At 39.3% G+C, this 17,698-nt stretch overlaps 1 protein-coding gene across 1 annotated transcript in view; it reads right to left on the bottom strand.

Moving 5' to 3' along the window:
- The window catches only part of CDCA2 (cell division cycle associated 2), a 40,009-nt gene that overhangs the window by 11,115 nt on the left and 11,196 nt on the right, over nucleotides 1–17,698 (bottom strand). Inside the window, exons 4-12 of the mRNA XM_068974561.1 lie at nucleotides 16,921–17,071; nucleotides 15,414–15,616; nucleotides 13,151–13,238; nucleotides 11,825–12,033; nucleotides 10,957–11,041; nucleotides 10,105–10,319; nucleotides 5,103–5,181; nucleotides 3,601–3,689; nucleotides 2,629–2,766 (exon numbers count right to left, since the gene is read on the bottom strand). Coding sequence (XP_068830662.1) covers nucleotides 2,629–2,766; nucleotides 3,601–3,689; nucleotides 5,103–5,181; nucleotides 10,105–10,319; nucleotides 10,957–11,041; nucleotides 11,825–12,033; nucleotides 13,151–13,238; nucleotides 15,414–15,616; nucleotides 16,921–17,071 — 1,257 coding nt within the window. The remainder of the gene's footprint in view (nucleotides 1–2,628; nucleotides 2,767–3,600; nucleotides 3,690–5,102; nucleotides 5,182–10,104; nucleotides 10,320–10,956; nucleotides 11,042–11,824; nucleotides 12,034–13,150; nucleotides 13,239–15,413; nucleotides 15,617–16,920; nucleotides 17,072–17,698) is intronic.

The following is a 17,698-nucleotide window of genomic DNA, read 5'->3' as shown; positions in this document are numbered from 1 at the left end:
CCTGACTCAATGGACATGAACGTGAACAAACTCTGGGAGATAGTGAAGAACAGGGAAGCCTGGCAAGCTGTAGTCCATGGGGTTGCAAAGAGTCAAACACACTTGGCAACTGAACAATAAAATCAACATACATCCCATTCGGAATTTTCACACTTCTGATCCTGAAAAAAATTTATGAGGTTAAGCCACTGACTTGATATACAGTTACATCAATTTGTTTCATTTTGCTTACAAGTTTAAAAAATTGAACTATAATTGCTTCATAATCATGCAGAACCTTTACAGTTCAAAGTTAAAAGTAAAAAACACATTCAGGGAAATCTAGCCTTTTCCTTTCTGTTCCCTCCTCTGTCTCTTCTCCCTACAGGTAACCAGGTTTTCTTAGTTTTTGATCTATTCTATGTTTTCTCGTTGTTGTTGTTGTTCATCATATATGCACACACACATTTTTTTTTAAATGTTCCCTACTTTCTTAGATAAAAGGCAATATACTGGTTTGTCACATTAGCTGCCATAACAAAATACTGTAGACTGGGTGGCTTGTTGTTGTTTAGTCACTAAGTTGTGTCCAACTCTTTGCGACCCCTTGGAATGTAGCCTGCCAGGCTCTCTTAACTCCTGCATTGGCAGGTGGATTCTTTACCACTGAGCCACCCAGGAACGTAAGAAATACAGTTTTTCTTATACCCTACTGTTGGTTGAAATCACACTTATTAAAGTTCCCTTTCTATTGTTTTTAAAAATTTTATTTTTGGCTGTGCTGGATCTTTGTTGCTGCACGTGGGCTTTCTCTAGTTGCAGTGAGTGGAGGCTACTCTCTGGTTGCAATGAGTGGGCTTCTAACTGTGGTGGCTTCTCTTGTTACAGAGCATGGGTCTTGAGTCCTTGAGCTTCAGTAGTTGTGGTACATGGGCTTAGTTGTCCCCAGACATGTGGAATCTTCCTGGATCAGGGATGGAACCTGTGTCCCCTGCTTGACAGGTGAAGTCTTAACCACTGGACCACTATGGAATTCCATGAAGTTTGTTTTCTATTCGCTCCAAAACTCCTACATACAGACTTTTCTTTGGGATGGTACAGAATGACCTTTTTTTCTTATATGGCACAACTTTCATTTGCTCAATCACAGGCCTTTTCCTTCTTCCCTTCAGAGACACCCCCCAACCAACCCCACCCCCAGAGCACTCTTCTCTTGTTCAGATTTGGGTTGATTGCTCTTCCAGGCTGACTGAACAGCTATGATCAGAGATTTCTGTTCTCTGTCATTATTATTAGACCCACTGTGTCCTGAATTCTCAAGCTTACTTCCTCATTTTGCTAAATTATCTCCTCCAGTAACATTAAAAAACTAAACTTCCAGAGTCTAAATGGATGAGTTTACTTATGGAAATGTTGGTTTTTGAAGTGTTGGCAGGGTAGTTTAAGGAAAGATGCCTAGTAGGTAGCTGAACCTGTATTTATAGACAGGAAACATATGAGCGTTGTCAACTGTGTTGCACATGAAACCACCCAGGAAATAAGCTGTTTCAAAGGTCAGAGAGTAAAATAGAACTCTGGGTAACATAAACATTTAGGAATGGGTGGAAGGACACAAACCTTTAATAGAGACCATATAGGAAAGATCTCAGTTTTGTCAAATGCTGCAGGGCCAGCCAGTAGGAACAAGATCTCAAAAGATGCACTGGATTTTAGCCACTAGGTTACAACTTAGTAACCTAAATAGTGGAAAAATAATTAACATAATAACATCTGACACAGTGACTCTGCAGTGGCCCGTGAGGCTCTCCAGCAGCAACGCTGGATGGGAGAGGGGATAATGGTGGCATTAACCCAGGAAGGAAGCAGAATGAAAGAGATGAAGACCCGAGATTACAGACCAGTGTGTTGAAATCAGCTTACATGCCTTAGGATGAGGGAGGAAACATAGGAGATGAAATCATAGGAATTCTGAAAGCCTAAGAGTAAACATAACACTAGAGGAGGTGTGAGTAAGATGGCTTGAGAACGCTGGGTGGAGAGGAGGCTGGGGGTGCAGAGGGGGACATACAAAGGTCTTGGGTTCCAACAAGCTGTGGACGTGACAGGGGAGGGTCCAGTCACTGAAGCAGGGAGCACCAGGACCTGGGTTAAAGTGCTAGATCCGCCTTCCACAAAGAAACAGTGATGTCATGAGCCGACACAGGCCTCCAGGAGTGGAGGAAGACGCAGCTAGTTTCTGAATTCTTCCTTCAATATGGAAGGTCATCCATCAACCCACTGGCAGCAGCCAAGTCAAACAAGTGACAGATGGCACACTCATCCCTGAGAAATTCCCTCAGAGGATTCCCAGAGAGTATAGAGAGACTAGACCAGATTCAAAGGTAGGAATCAATTCTACATTCGAGTTGGTGACTCCCAGCACTGGGTGTACCCAACCCAACCCAATGAAGACAATTTAAAAACGGCTTTTGGGTAATGCACAATTGAGTATATAATCTCTTACGGCCCCTTCTATTCTATGATGACTTGATTTTTAATACTCTTGGTCCCATGTTAACTAGAAAAAAAGTTGTTTTCGTGTTTTCCTAACCACACCACAAACAAATGTACTATGTCTCCTCTTCGTCATATCTTTAAGCACACACTCACCCGATTCTTCCGAGGAAGGGCTCTGTCTGCATGCTTGCTTTCTTGAGACTTCCTCCTATTAGTTTTCTTTTCTTTATACGGCTGAACTTCTGCATTCAGTAAGTTGCAAACACTCTCTTGTGAAAAACTGATCAACGTCTAGAAAGAAAATTGAAAGCAGGGCTACCGTGAAACACAGGCAGTCACATTTTCATTTCACATGTCTTTTCCCTCCCTTGTGGATTCTACCATTTTACATCTCATTTCTGCAGAAGTTCATATAGCCATATTAATAGTATTAACATGCGGAAGTTAACATGGTAAATCAACTAAAGTTCAATAAAATTTTAAAAAATAAAAAAGAATCATTGTCTCAGGCACCTACTGAACACCTATAATTTAGTATTAGTACCTAACTACTGATGGGTTATGAGGGGGAAAAATCATGAACTGTTAGATTATCTAAGTTTGACTTCTGCGTTTATCATCCAACAATATGAGCAAAAAATAGTATCAGTATGCTATATGTTTATGCAATATGGTGCTGTAGACAAAAATTCAAATTCAACTAATTTAATAAAATCGCAGAAGACATGCAGTCAGTGGGAGTTATGCTCACATTGAAAATAGTGGAATGTAGTTTAGGAAAAGTTATGTCATTTTCTGATTGTTAATTACATGCTACTCTTCTCCACTTTGCACTCTGATGCAATTTATAATAAAACCACGGAGATCTCAAAGAAACTTTCTAAACAGATGACCTTCCACTGAACATACACTCTGAAATCATCTTGTTTTAATGTATTTTTCTTCTCACAGAATTGAGATCACATCAGGAAAACAGCATCACCCTGGGTTACATGGTAGGTAGGATAAGGTATTAGCTCTTAAAACATCAATTAAACCAAGATTTAACCAATAAGTTATTTGATCATGAAAACAGAAAGAAAAAAAAAGCTATTGCAAGATTTAGAAACAAACACAAGCACTTACCCTTCTTCTGTTAGAGGTCCGCGTTGCTCTGCCGACACTGAAGGGGGCTACATTCTCGTGGTTACTTGAAGAGGCAGAGGTATCAGTGCCTGATGAGCAAGATACAGCAAAATTAGGGAAGCTCACAAAAACTTTTAGATCTGCTGTCTTGGAAACACTGGATACTCTTGAATACTAATTTTGCTTTTAGTATCCTATAGTCACTAAGTTCGGAGAAGGCAATGGCACCCCACTCCAGTACTCTTGCCTGGAAAATCCCATGGATGGAGGAGCCTGGTAGGCTGCAGTTCATGGGGTCGCTAAGAGTCGGACAAGACCGAGCGACTTCACTTTCACTTTTCACTTTCATGCATTGGAGAAGGAAATGGCAACCCACTCGAGTGTTCTTGCCTGGAGAATCCCAGGGACAGAGGAGCCTGGTGGGCTTCTGTCTATGGGGTCACACAGAGTCAGACACGACTGATGCGACTTAGCAGCAGCAGCAGTTGTCACTAAGTTGTATCTGCCTCTGTGCGACCCCATGGACTGTAGCCCGCCAGGCTCCTCTGTCCATGGGATTTTCCCAGGGAAGAATGCAGGAGTGGGTAGCCATTTCCTTCTCTCTGGATCTTCCCAACCCAGGGATTGAACCTGCAACTCCTGCATTGCAGGCAGATTCTTTACTGCTAAACCACTAGGGAAGCCCATATCTGAACATAAATGTTAATTACCATGAGAAATAAATTTTGAGATTCAAAAAATTTTAAAACATTAAAGTACTTTCACAAAGTTCAAAAAATTGTAATGGGATCACTTTTGATGGTATAAAGAGAAGGCAGTGAAGCACGTCAAAGAGCATAAACTCTGGAAGATGACAGACTATGATTACAACTTAATTCTGTTAGTAACTTAACATTCGACATATTGGATTCTGTGCTAATGAGCTCAGTTTGTGTCCGAGAGACAACAAGATATGTTGGTGATCCATTAAAGGATGTCCATTAGGGGAGAGACATGAATAATGGTTCCCACTCTACCTGCTCTGCCCATGATATTTGCCAGCCAAGTCTTGGTTTGTCAGAAAAGCCCAGAGAAATCTTTGTTGCCTTGTCATAATCATAAAAAAAAGCCAGAGACCTTGGAAGATACGTGTGCACAAAATGCCATGTTGCTGAACAATTTTGTATATTTACAAATGATGCTTACAACCCTTATCCTTTCAATTGTGCAACCTGATAAGGAGTTCACTGTGAATCCTTAATAGTGGAGAGAGCAACTCCTCTGCTTGCAGTGACTTGAAAAAATGGGGCTACCCACCGCAGGAAGTTAAGTGTGGGTGATCATAAAGAATGTGACTCGGAATGGAATGAGATGGATATGAGATTTCTTATAAGCTTTTCTATACTATTTGGGTTTTTTAAAAAAATCAACTATGATCATAATAAAAATAAAAGTTTAAAACTAATGAGATCTTCATATATACATACAGTTAATAATATTTATGATTATTTAAAAGTTACTACCTGAAAGAGTCTCAGCAATTGAAGACATATTAAGAGAACTCAAAACGGCAAACGAAACCTGAAGAGGCTCTATGTTTTCCTAAACAAACAAAAGGGTAGAAATTAGATATCTTTAAATTCAGTGGACATATAAAAAATGTGCCCCAAAGAAAATAAGATATATCTTTGTAGAATTAATTGTAATAAGCATAAAGATAGGAAATCAACAAGGGATTAACTAAATTTAATAAAAGCAAAATAAGATACTGAATATAATTGGTTTATAATATTGACAATCATCCTAAAGGAAACAACATTTACTAACTATAATCCACCAAAATAATAATAAAACTTTTAAGTGAAGGGTAGGCATTGATGATCCACCAATAAGTTACTTTTTGAATCATTTGAAGTCCCATATCCTAACCCCGATAAAGAAAATCTATTAACAAATACAACCTAACATTACCTAATATTTTTCAGGCAAGCTTCAAGACAAATATAAATGCAGATGTCAAATCTTTAATTTTACACAGCCAGTATAACGGTAGCTGTTAATTTTTCATAGATAAAATCTGTCAGGTTAAATAAATTCCTTTATCACCTGTGTGCTCAGAATTTTTTATCAGAAATCAATGCTGGATTTTGTCAAATGCTTTTTCTTCACCTACTAAGAAGCCCATATCATTTTTCTATTTTATTCTGTTAATATGGTGAATTCCATAGACTGTTTTACAAATATTAATCCAACTTTGCCTTTTGGGGGTAAAAATCTCACTTACTCATAATTTATTCCCTTTTGCATATTTATATGTTTATGAGGATACTGGCCGTAGTGTTCTTTTCTTATAATGTCTGATTATGGTATCAGGTTAAAGCTGACAGTGATGAATTGGGAAGCATACTCAACTCAATTGGAAATCAGTCCTGAATATTCATTGGAAGGATTGATGCTGAAGCTCCAAAACTTTGGCCACCCAATGCGAAGAACACTCATTAGAATAGACCCTGATGCTGGGAAAGACTGAAGGCAGGAGAAGAAGGGGCCGACAGAGGATGAGATGGTTGGATGGCATCACTGACTCGATGGACATGAGTTTGAGCAAACTCCGGGAGATGGTGAAGGACAGGGAGGCCTGGCGTGCTACAGTCCACGGGGTCGCAGAGTCAGACATGACTGAGCGACTGAAGTGACTGAGGCAGAATTAGTATTGCACCTTCCTTAAATGATAGAATTCATTAGTAAAGTCATTTGGACATGCAATTTTCTTTGTGGGAAGGTTTTACCTACAGTTTAATTTCTCTAGCTGATACAGGGCTAATGATACCACTTATTTCTTCTTGAGTGATATTAAGTTTACATGTTTTAAGGAATGTAGCTTAAGTTCTTGAACTTACTGGCATAATATAAAGTTGTTCATAATATTATTTTATTATCCTTTCAATTTATCGATTATTAGGAAATTAGTTATGTCACCTCCCTTATTCCTTGTATTGGTAATGAGTATCCTGTCCTTTTTTCCTGAACAGTCAGATTAGAAGTTTACCATTATTTTCTGTAGCACAATCTTTTGATTTCAATGGTTTTTTCCTCTACTGTTTTTCTGTTCTCTATTTCATTGATTTTCTGTACTTAAAAAAAATAATTTTATTTATTTTTGGCTGTGCTGGGTCTTTGTTGCTGCTCATTCAGTTAACAGTGAGCGGGGGTCACTCTTTGTTGTGGTGCACAGGCTTCTCACTGCAGTGGCCTCCTCTGTTGCAAAGTGCAAGCTCCAGGGAGCTCAGGCCTCCATAGCTGCATCTCCCAGGCTCTAGAGCTCAGGCTCAATATTGTGGTGCATGGGCCCAGCTGCTCTGCAGCATATGGGATTTTCCTGTACCAGGGAACGAATCTGTGTCTCTTGCATTGACAGGTAGATTCTTTACCACTGAGCCATCAGGGAAGCCCTACACTTATTTTTATTACTTTCTTTCATCTTGGTTTGATTTTCTTTTTCTAGTTTCTTAAAGTGGAGGCTGGGATCATTAATTTCAGACTTCTCATTTTCAAATATAGCCTTTAATTTTTAAAAATTTCCCTAGGCATGGCTTTAGTTGTACCCCACATATTTTTGTCATTTTACTGTGGTTTTTATCCTTAAACTTATTCCACTTTTGTTTATAGCCTAAGAACCTCTTCCTACCTTGATGCCATGCTAATTTGGTTGCATATAAACAAAAAATTGTTCTTACTCTTGCTTTGAACAATTGTCCTTATGAAGACTAATTAAAAAGGAGTCTGTTATATCTGCCCAAATATTTAGCATTTTCAGCGCTCTTCATTCCTGTGTAGATGCAGATTTTCATGCAGAACTATTTTTCTTTTGATTAAAGGGCTTCCTTTTTAATACTTCTAAGGCTAACCTGTTATGGTAATAGGATTATTTCAACTTTCCTATGTCTGAAAAAGCCTCTATTTCACTTTTTGTTTTGAAAGATGGTCTCACTGGATAGAGAATTCTCACTGGACAGGTATTTTGTATTTATTTATTTTTTTGCTCTGAGTACTAAAATACATCTTTAAGAGACGTTGCTATACTGTCTTCTGGTTCCCATAGTTCCAGCAAGAAATCTGCTGCTGCCTCTCTTCTATTTTGTCTTATGTCAGGTGTCTTTTTTTCTCTGGCTCCTTTTAGGCCATTTATTGTTGATTTTAAGCTTTCTGTATGTTACATTTCCTGTGCTGGGGATTTGATGAACTTTAGGATCAATGGGCTTCTAACTCTAAAAAATCTGAACATTTTCCAGCCATTGCTTTTCAAGTATGTTTCTTCTGTTCCTTTCACTATCTCCTCGCCTTTGGGAACCCTAATTACAAGCATATTATATTATATTACAAGCAGAATATTCTTATTTTACCTGAAGTTGTCCCAGATCATGAATTGTCTGCTTATTCTTTAGTCTTTTTCTCTGTGTTACTGAGGATAATTTCCATTGCTACATCTTCAAATTCACTAATCTTTTCTCTTGCAGTCTCTAATATGCTATTAATCTCACCCAATGCATTTTTTATTCCTGGAGATTTTAACGTATAGAATTTTTTTGGGTCTTTGCTTTATCTTTTGTGTTCTTAAGCTCAATCTTTTCTCACATTCTTGCATGCACGGGAAATATAGTTAAAATAACTCTTCGATTGTCTCTCCACAAATGTTACCATAGGTATCATGTCTGGGTCTATTCTTACTGATTGATTTGTCTCCTCATTATGGACACTGTTCCCTATGCAACTCTTAATTTTTACTTGAATGCCAGACATTTTGAATTTAACATTATTTGGTGCTAGTTTTGTTCTGGTGGGAAGGATCAAACCATTTTATTGAGGGCCTTCAGAGGAGGGGTGAAGGGCTGGTGGACAATCATATCTGATGCCTGTAACCTGGCTCGGATCGCCACAGCTTCCAAGTTGCTCAAAGTACTTCTTATATTCTTGGGTTTCATTATGCAATGCAGCTACATGAATACAAGCTGGCTGTTAGTTTAATTCTGCTCCATTTAATGAGTCAATATTATGAGCATTTGACACCCTCTGAATTATAAGGCTTTGCTACAAAGGTTGGTGTGAACACAGTTCCTGGCCTATGTGCATGCATGCTAAGTCACTTCAGTTGTGTTCAACTCTTTGCAACCCTATGGGCTGTAGCCCACCAGGCTCCTCTGTCCATGGAATTCTCTAGGCAAGAATACTGGAGTGGGTTGCCATGCCCTCCCTCCACGGGGGTTTTCCCGACAAAGGGATCGAACCCATGTCTCTTACATCTCTTGCACTGGCAGGTGCATTCTTTGCCACAAGTACCACCTGGGAAGCCATGTGTGAGCTCTAGGCATTTCCCTCTGCTCCATTTGAGCGGTTCCTCCCTGGCCTGCGGCAGTTTACTCACAAAGGTAAGTAGACCAGCACTGACTCCAGAGAGACTCATAGCAGATCTCCAGAGTTCTCTCTGTGCAAGTCTCTTCTCTGGTGTTTTACCTGGCGAACTCCAGCCTCCTTCACCTTCCCAGGCCCAAACTCCATCTTCTCAACTCAGGGAGACTTCCAGGCTCTGTCGAGGTAACGCCTCCCTGTGCTGCAGCCTGGAAATCCAGCCCAGGCAGCAAGATGAGGGGGCTCTCATGAGGTTTACCTCCCTTGTTCCCCTGGGATTACTGTCTGCTTCCAGTAGCCAGTGTCTGTGAACCACAGTTTCTTATCTTTTTCTCTGGCTTTTGAGTTCTTTTTCATGGGAATATAAATTAGGTCCCTCTTACTCCATCTTGGCCAAAAGCAGAATATTCTTATTTCAAGGTATAATAGCGAGAGAGAATGAATAATAGTCCCAATGTAAAATGGGTAAGTAAAATTAATAGGTAATTCTCAAGAGAAGAAATTCAAATGGCCTACAAACATGTGAAAATGTTCAAACCTCACTAACAAAATTTTCAAGTCATCTTTTTCTCCTATTAAGCTATTAAAAAAAAAAGTACAGTTAATACTCAGGGTTTACAAAGATATAATAAAATAGGATTACTTATAGTACTGTGAGTTCAAACAAGTACATACTTTCTGAATGCTAATTTAGCACTATGTATCAAAAAAATTCAAAAATTGTTCATATCCCTGAATCCAGTTATCCTACCTGTAGAAATTTAGAACAATTTATATTTATAATATATTGATTCTAAGATTGCTGTTCTTTCACATCTTAACACCTCTGAAATCTGAGCACATGGTGTGTGTCAGTTTAACTTTCAGCATTTTTTCTCAAAGAACGGCACATCTTACAATCAGTAAGGTTTCAGGAAATATGCTATGTTCAAGGAGTCATGGAAGTTATTGTTTTTAACAGGAGAAAACTGGTAGTAATCTAGCTAGAAAATGCATTAACTTATATCATGACCCACCATTCATTTTGTTTCATGATTTCAAAGCATAATTACTGGTCATGAAAATAGGTGAGGTATGATGAAAACATAAACAAGTCTGTTTCACACTTCCCATACTTACAAGATTCTCTTCCTTGTCATCAAAATTTGGTTGAGGTAACCGCTCAGGAACTGGAGACTGTTCAAGTAGTTGGGGACCGAGGCTGCTTAAATCCTTTCTACGGACAGGGGTTTGTCCTTTACGCAGTGGAGTGTTAGCTGGCAAAGATTCATCAAACACTTCAGGGCTTAGGTCCTCTCCGAAAGTAACTCTCTTCCTCTTTGAATTTGGCAAGGCTGTGAAAGTGAAAGCGAAAGCCACTCAGTTGTGTCTGACTCTTTGCGACCCCATGGACTATACAGTCCATGGAATTCTCCAGGCCAGAATACTGGAGTGGGTAGCCTTTCCCTTCTCCAGGGGATCTTCCCAACCCAGGAATCGAACCCAGGTCTCCCGCACTGGAAAGGCTAGTACTTTACAATTTTCTTGACCTTCTGTAGATAACTACATTTCTTATCTAAAAGGCATATCCTAGAATCTTAACATGACTGGATTGGCTATTCGTGTAATAGAAAACATAGTTTGTAGAGAGAAAAAAAGTTTAAATGGAAGAGATATACAATATTTCCAATTAAAATGTGGTAATAAATTTTAAGTAAATTTTGCATGCTGAATTTAGATGACAAGAATGGAATATCATTTCCTCTACAAATTTCACCATTATACAAAAATGGATAGATGAAGTGGATACAACCAATTCTGAGACTCTCTACAGAGATTCCATCCCCTACCCCTCAAATATTCTTCACTCCCAGGTAATTTCAGAAGCATCAGGCATCAGCAGGTCATTGAAAATATCACAGACTATCTCAGATGTTTTTAATAACAAGAAAATTATATCCACATGCTTTAAAATAAACCTGAAGTTCTTACCTGCTGTTTGTTCTTTGCAACAGTTTGCAAGACTGGAGGTTAAGCTTGGACAAGTTCCATCATTATAGAGGTTGTCATGGTGTTCCTAAACAAAATAAACAACCGTGAATAACTTTACATATATAAATACACATACACAGTCATTAAGAATGGCAACTTGGAATTCCTTTTCTGCCAAGGATAGATACTATACAGTACTCCAGAGTACCTTTACTTTCATAATTGATCTAACTTAAAATACCATGATATTAGCCACAAAGAAAAACTGGGTTTCCTAGTTATTACTCTAGTAAGTAGTTTTAAGCCAAAATGAAAAAACAGGAATCCATAATGTGGGCTAAATTCATTTCCTCCTTTTGGATCTGGCAAATGAAGTTAAGGAAAATATGAGTGGGCAGAATTACAGTGTACTCTGGACAGTGTCAACTGAGGTATACTGTATAAATGATCTGAAGTATAAGACTTTCCCCAAAACAAGAAAAAAAAACAAGTATATAAATAGCATAATATGGTGCTTTGGCTTTTTTTTTTTTTTTTTAATGTGCACTATTTTTATTTTATTTGGACCATTTAAAAAGTTTTTATTGAATTTGTTACAATATTGCTTCTGTTATGTTTTGTGTTTGTTTTTTTTTTGGCCAGGAGGCATGTGGAATCTTTAACATACTATATTCCACACTGAGTGTTAATGAAAAAATAAAGAGCAAAAAGAAAGTGCCAAGTGCTACTACAAGCGAGAAAGAGGAGGTAAAAAATATGGTGAGACATTTTCTATTAGGTCAGTATGACATAATATTTCAGAGGTACTTCTGGGAACCAAAAGCAATCTTGATTCGATTTGCTTTAGGAGGTGTAGCTCTCCACTGACCTGCAGGCTTTCTACACACAGCTTCACAGCGGGTTTCTTCAGTACAGAACGTAGGACAAACGTCTTGGAGGACTGAAGGTCCTTCGGGCACAGTGGGGTAACCAGGGACCTGACTTCGGGAGCTGTGTCTGTGCTCACTTCTGTACATTTATCAACTGAAACGGCATCACTAGATCCTCTCCCTTCCACGGAGGCAGCATCCTGGATTCCTTCAACAGAGTTGTAACCATGAGGGGGGCAGATATCTGAATCAGTCCATTCTACACCAAAGATAATGCGTATTTGCAAAGGGAGGAACATGCTCCTCAGAAATTCAACCCTAAGACATCCTGCTTAGAGTGTAACATCTGGGATTTTATTTGGAAATACGAAGACAAAAAAAAAGGAGAGAAACTGGCACCGGTCACAGCTTTTAGTTCAAATTGAACTACTGAGGGTAAAGGTAAGGAAGGTGTTTCAGCTCCATGCAAGATTAAACAGGAATCCTTGGCTCAGCTATTAACTATTAACCTGCCTCCACTCACGACACCTATGACGGCCATCATGAAACTAACCTGAGCTAGACAATGAATCTTGACCAATTTTAGTGCTGCAATCAGAAGCATTTTTAGGATGCCAGCCTGGTCCTAAATATGCTTCTGATTGCAGCACTAAAAGGATGGAGAGGGCAAGATGCTGAGGAGAAAGATTATCAAATAAAACAATTCATATTCTGTGTTATTTAGCTGCTAAGTCATGTCTGACTCTTTGCAACCCCATGGACTATAGCCCCCCAGGCTCCTCTGTCTATGGGATTTCCCAGGCAAGAATACTGGAGTGGGTTGCCATTTCCTCCTCCAAAGGATCTTCTTGACCCAGGGATCAAACCCGTGTTTCCTGCACTGGCAGGCATTTTCTTCACCATTGAGTCACCAGGGAAGCCCTCATGTGCCGTTAAATAAGGCAAGGCTCCCACTGCAAATTCTCATAGAAGACCACTGCCTGATGACTGACATGTAACAAGTATATTCTGGGTGCTTAAGAGATATAATGATAAACACAACAGTCAAAGCCTTTATGGCCTGAGGACAAAGAGACAACATAAAATATAGTAACTGGGAGGCGCAGAAGGAAGGAGGTGGCTGTGCCTGTAAAAGGGCAGTATGTCATCTCTCACACAACAAGAGCTCTAAAACATTTCTACTAAACCACGAGCTCCTAAAATGCAAGGAATGGTTTCAGTGTGTCCAAATGTTCGCATATAAGTAAACCAACCATAAATGTCTACTGAACAAACATTTCATGGGTGAATTTAGCACAGGTACCAAGGAAAAACATAACACTTACCACTTGAAGCCTCTGTAAGTTCTGAAAGTAGAGGAGATTCACTCATTAAACATCCATACTGTAGATTTAAACCAGATGCAGAAGATTTCTTGGAGGGGAACAAAACAGTAAAGAAGTATTAAATTTTATTATTTATAGGATTACTATTTTTATAAAGATTTGAGTTAGCCATTACAGATTATCTGGAAATCTGAAGTTAAATCAATCAATACATCACTTCATTATCTAGTTAATTTTTATGGGAATTATGTAGGAATAGAACTAAAAACAGAGTATTCGTTCTCACTGACTCCTAAACATCCAATCCAACAATGCTCAGTTCCCTAGGAAGTGTTCATAGGGCACAGTTTTTGCTGCCTTATTGTTTGAAGTCTAGAATACTATGTTAACTATTTTCCTTCAAGAGGAAATTCTCAAAATAATGAAAAACAAAATTACTAATCAAATAATAGAAGATATCAAAAGCTAGAAAGGGAAAACCATTAATGGTCAGGGTAGAAAACACATTCCTATTAATGTGGAAACCATTTCTAAATCATGCTGTGTGTCCAAAAATTAATCAAAATTCTGATTAAAAAATTACCATCAGATGATTTCATATCAACTAGAATAGGGCAGAGAGAGCAGAGATTATAAGCGACCCTGAGATACATGTGAAACTCATGGGTCCTGATGGTTGACCACAATGGGCAGCAAACATCTACTAAGCCAGTCTAGACAGGATCAACAGGACATGTGCTGGAGCTACATGACAGAGAAAGTACAAGGAAAAAAGCTTCCACTCTACTGGCGGAAGGTGTCTTCTCTCACTAAAGAAACAGGAACCTACTGTATCAAAGCAAAACTCAGGGTCGTGAGAGAACTAGCTCCCTGTTTACACTTGTGTGAAGGTCAAGGATCCTTGGGTTGGTGGTGCTAGTGGTAAAGAATCTGCCTGCCAATGCAGGAGGCGTAAGAGATGCAGGTTTGATCTCTGGGTCGGGAAGACCCCCAAGAGGAGGGCATGGCAACCCACTCCAGTATTCTTGCCTGGAGAATCCCACAGACAGAGGAGCCTCGTGGGCTATGGTCCATAGGGTCTCAAAGAGTCAGACATTATTGAAGCAACTAAGCACACACACACACAAGGATCTGCAATAGTATTACTGAACTCATGTTGATTATCATCTTTTGATGATGTTGACAGCGTCTAGGCAGTTATAAGTAACAACGAAAAAATCCCTATGGCTACTTGAAAGAAGTGGGGAGAGCAAGGGAAAAATTGCTAAATGACACCTTGCTTTCCAGCTGGTATTAAACCAGTGAGGGGCCGCAATGCAGACATGCCAGACCCCAGACCTTGGGGGTACAGCCCAAGTGTAACTGTCACCTCATTTATCAGGTCTGTGTAAATAAGATGCTCATATGTCTACTGCTCACAGCAGACAAAATGCTGTTCAAGGGTGGGACTGAGACTTTCTCACTGTGGTACCATTGGTATCTAGAATAATCACAAATAGAAGATCACAGGGCTTCATTTTGCATAGTGGTTTTCATATCAAAAGCAACATATTGATCAAAGCAGTCTCTCACAGCCAGTAAGCCAACCAACCACACAAAAATTTAACAAGCAGGAAATCCCTCATACACACACAATTTAAAACCCAGCTCAAACACAGTAATAGCATGTTGTTGTTCTTGTTTAGTCACTAAGTCAAGTCTAAATCTTTTGCAACCCTGTGGATTGTAGTCCCACCAGGCTCCTCTGTCCATGGGATTTCCCAGGCAAGAATACTAGAGTGGGTTGTCATTTCCTTCTCCAGGGGATCGTCCCCACCCAGAGATTGAACCTGTGTCTCCTACATTGGCAAGAGGGTTCTTTTACCACTGACCCACCTGGGAAGCCCCAAACACTTCAACACAATGTACGTAAGTACTAAAATTGCAAAAGGGCATTGATAGTCCTCAAACTGGCTAGCTAGAAAAACCAAAACTTCATTTCCTGTTCCCCGTGGCACCCCACTCCAGTACTCTTGCCTGGAAAATCCCATGGATGGAGGAGCCTGGTAGGCTGCAGTCCATGGGGTTGCTGAGGGTCGGACACGACTGAGCGACTTCACTTTGACTTTTCACTTTCGTGCATTGGAGAAGGAAATGGCAACCCACTCCAGTGTTCTTGCCTGGAGAATCCCAGGGACGGGGGAGCCTGGTGGGCTGCCGTCTATGGGGTTGAACAGAGTCGGACACGACTGAAGTGACTTAGCAGCAGCAGTAAGTGTATTACCTGGGAGAGATCAGCAAAAGTTTCAACAGCACACTTCATGTCTGAACTGGGACAAGCAGCAACACTGACATTGCATGTCTGAAGATTAACCGCATCAGTTAGATTTATGTCAGAGCTGCCTGGAGAGGATATTCTCCGACATTTGGATGATGACTGTGCAGAGAACTCAGACAGCTGACATTCACCAAGACTTTCCTTTTTGGCTAGGTACACAAAACAAAATAAAAACAAAACACAGGTTCAAATATTTTCTTTTACAATATCACTTGAAAACTACACCCATCATCATAATTTCATGATGTAATTTAATGCTTCCTTTAACAATGAAAAGGAAAATCTAGTAGTACATTTTTATTCAAAAAAGGAAATCTGACTGAAATGCGAGAGAACATAACTGCTAAAAAGATAACAATTTACTTATCAGAATTAACTTTCTTTGGGCTTTCAAAAGATGCACCAAGATATATTTGCATTTCTGATATAATATCTCATTCTATTTTTAAATTTAAAATGAAACCTTTCCTTTTGAATATTTTAAAGGATGTGGTTATGTTCCAATATTGGTTCTGTTCTGACTGTATATGATTTTATGAAAAACACAGCCACAATTTTTCCTGGGTACAAAAAGGGAATTTAATTGTCTACAGAATTTATACCAATTATGTAAATAAAATGTTTTAAAGCTCAGATAAAAACTGAAAAACAGGTAAGTTACAAGTTACAAATATAAATGAGTACAGGGAGCAGGCTATGTACTCAGAGGAGGATGCACTCGATTTGCATTGAGTGACAATGCCCGGCAATCAAGAAGGTGTTGAAATGTACCTGAAGATGGTTCAAGAAACCAAACAAAACCATTTGGAACCTTAGGATTACGCTGATTACAGCAAAGCCAGGATTTTGACTAGTTCTGGGGTCTGAAATGCTTCGTGGTTAGAAAACCAAAAGTGACAGAAAAAATTACCAAAAAGTTACAATTTAAAACTTATGGTAAAGAGTATGGCAGGCTATTAAGATGTCAGAATAAATGTATCTGTTTACAATATCAGGGTTGAGTGTTTGGTATTCATATAAATGCTTACGAAAATTAATAATAATCCTCTAAAAAACCAAGGGTTTGACAGAAAAACAACAAAATCCTGTAAGCAATTATCCTTCAATATAAAAATAGATTAAAAAAGAAGAAAGGTCGTTCACCCAAATCTACAGCATGCCCAATTTTAAAGATGAAAGAGTCCATGGGCTCTGACATTGTAACATTTAACACTTAATTGTGGTCATATGCAAACATAAGGTGTATGCTCAGGAATTATTTTTTTTCAAGAGAAATCAGAAATCTAGATTTTTGTGTGAAACATCCCAAATTTTAAATGTTAGGCTCCACTGAAAAATATGGCTATTCAGAAAAGACATCTTTCACACTATAGAAGTAAATCTTTTTTTAATATCTCAGAGGTTTGTCTCAAAAGATGCAAAAGTCCAAACGGACTGAATTTTTTCTACTCACTTGAGCCTCTGGTCTTGAACACTCCTTCCGCCTCTGAGAATTCAGGACAGTCAGTCATTTTCTCGTTTTCCTTTATGGAGTTAAAAGCCAAATGGAAGGCAGACATTTGCTCTCTTAAAGAACAAACATTTTGATACAAAGCGGGGCTGCCCTGTTAAAATACAGAAGCACAGAGGACATTACAAATCAAGCCAAAGATGGGCTTTTTGAAGATCAGAGGTAAAAAGTTAATAGAGAAGAGACCCTCCTCCCTTGAATCAAACATTTTTAAAACAATTTTTTTTTTTTTTTCTGGCCATGCCACTCAGCATGTGGGATCTTAGTTCCCTGAGTAAGAGTCGAACCCGTGCCCCTGCAGTGGCAGGATTCCTTTTAGTGGAACCGTGGAGTCTTAACTACTGGATCAGCAGGGAAGTCCCAAATCATGTACTTTTAGTCTGAACATTCAGTGTTCTGCCCTCATCTCTGTTTCTCCTCTCTCCTACTTGTGCTGAGTCGCTCAGTTGTATGCAACTCTTTGTGACTCCATGAACGGTAGCTCGCCAGGCTCCTCTGTCCATGGGATTCTCCAGGCAAGAATACTGCAGTGGGTTGCCATGTCCTCCTCCAAGGGATCTTCCCAACCCAGGGATCAAGCCAGGTCTCCCGCATTGCAGGCAAATTCTTTACCATCTGAGCCACCAGGGAAGCCCAAGAATACTGGAGTGGGTAGCCTATCCCTTCTCCAGCAGGTCTTCCCAACCCAGGAATCAAACCGGGGTCTTCTGAATTGCAGGTG

Source organism: Capricornis sumatraensis, chromosome 6 (genome assembly GCF_032405125.1).
Source record: "Capricornis sumatraensis isolate serow.1 chromosome 6, serow.2, whole genome shotgun sequence".
NCBI lineage: Eukaryota > Metazoa > Chordata > Mammalia > Artiodactyla > Bovidae > Capricornis > Capricornis sumatraensis.
This window is presented reverse-complemented; position numbering and strand designations above follow the sequence as displayed.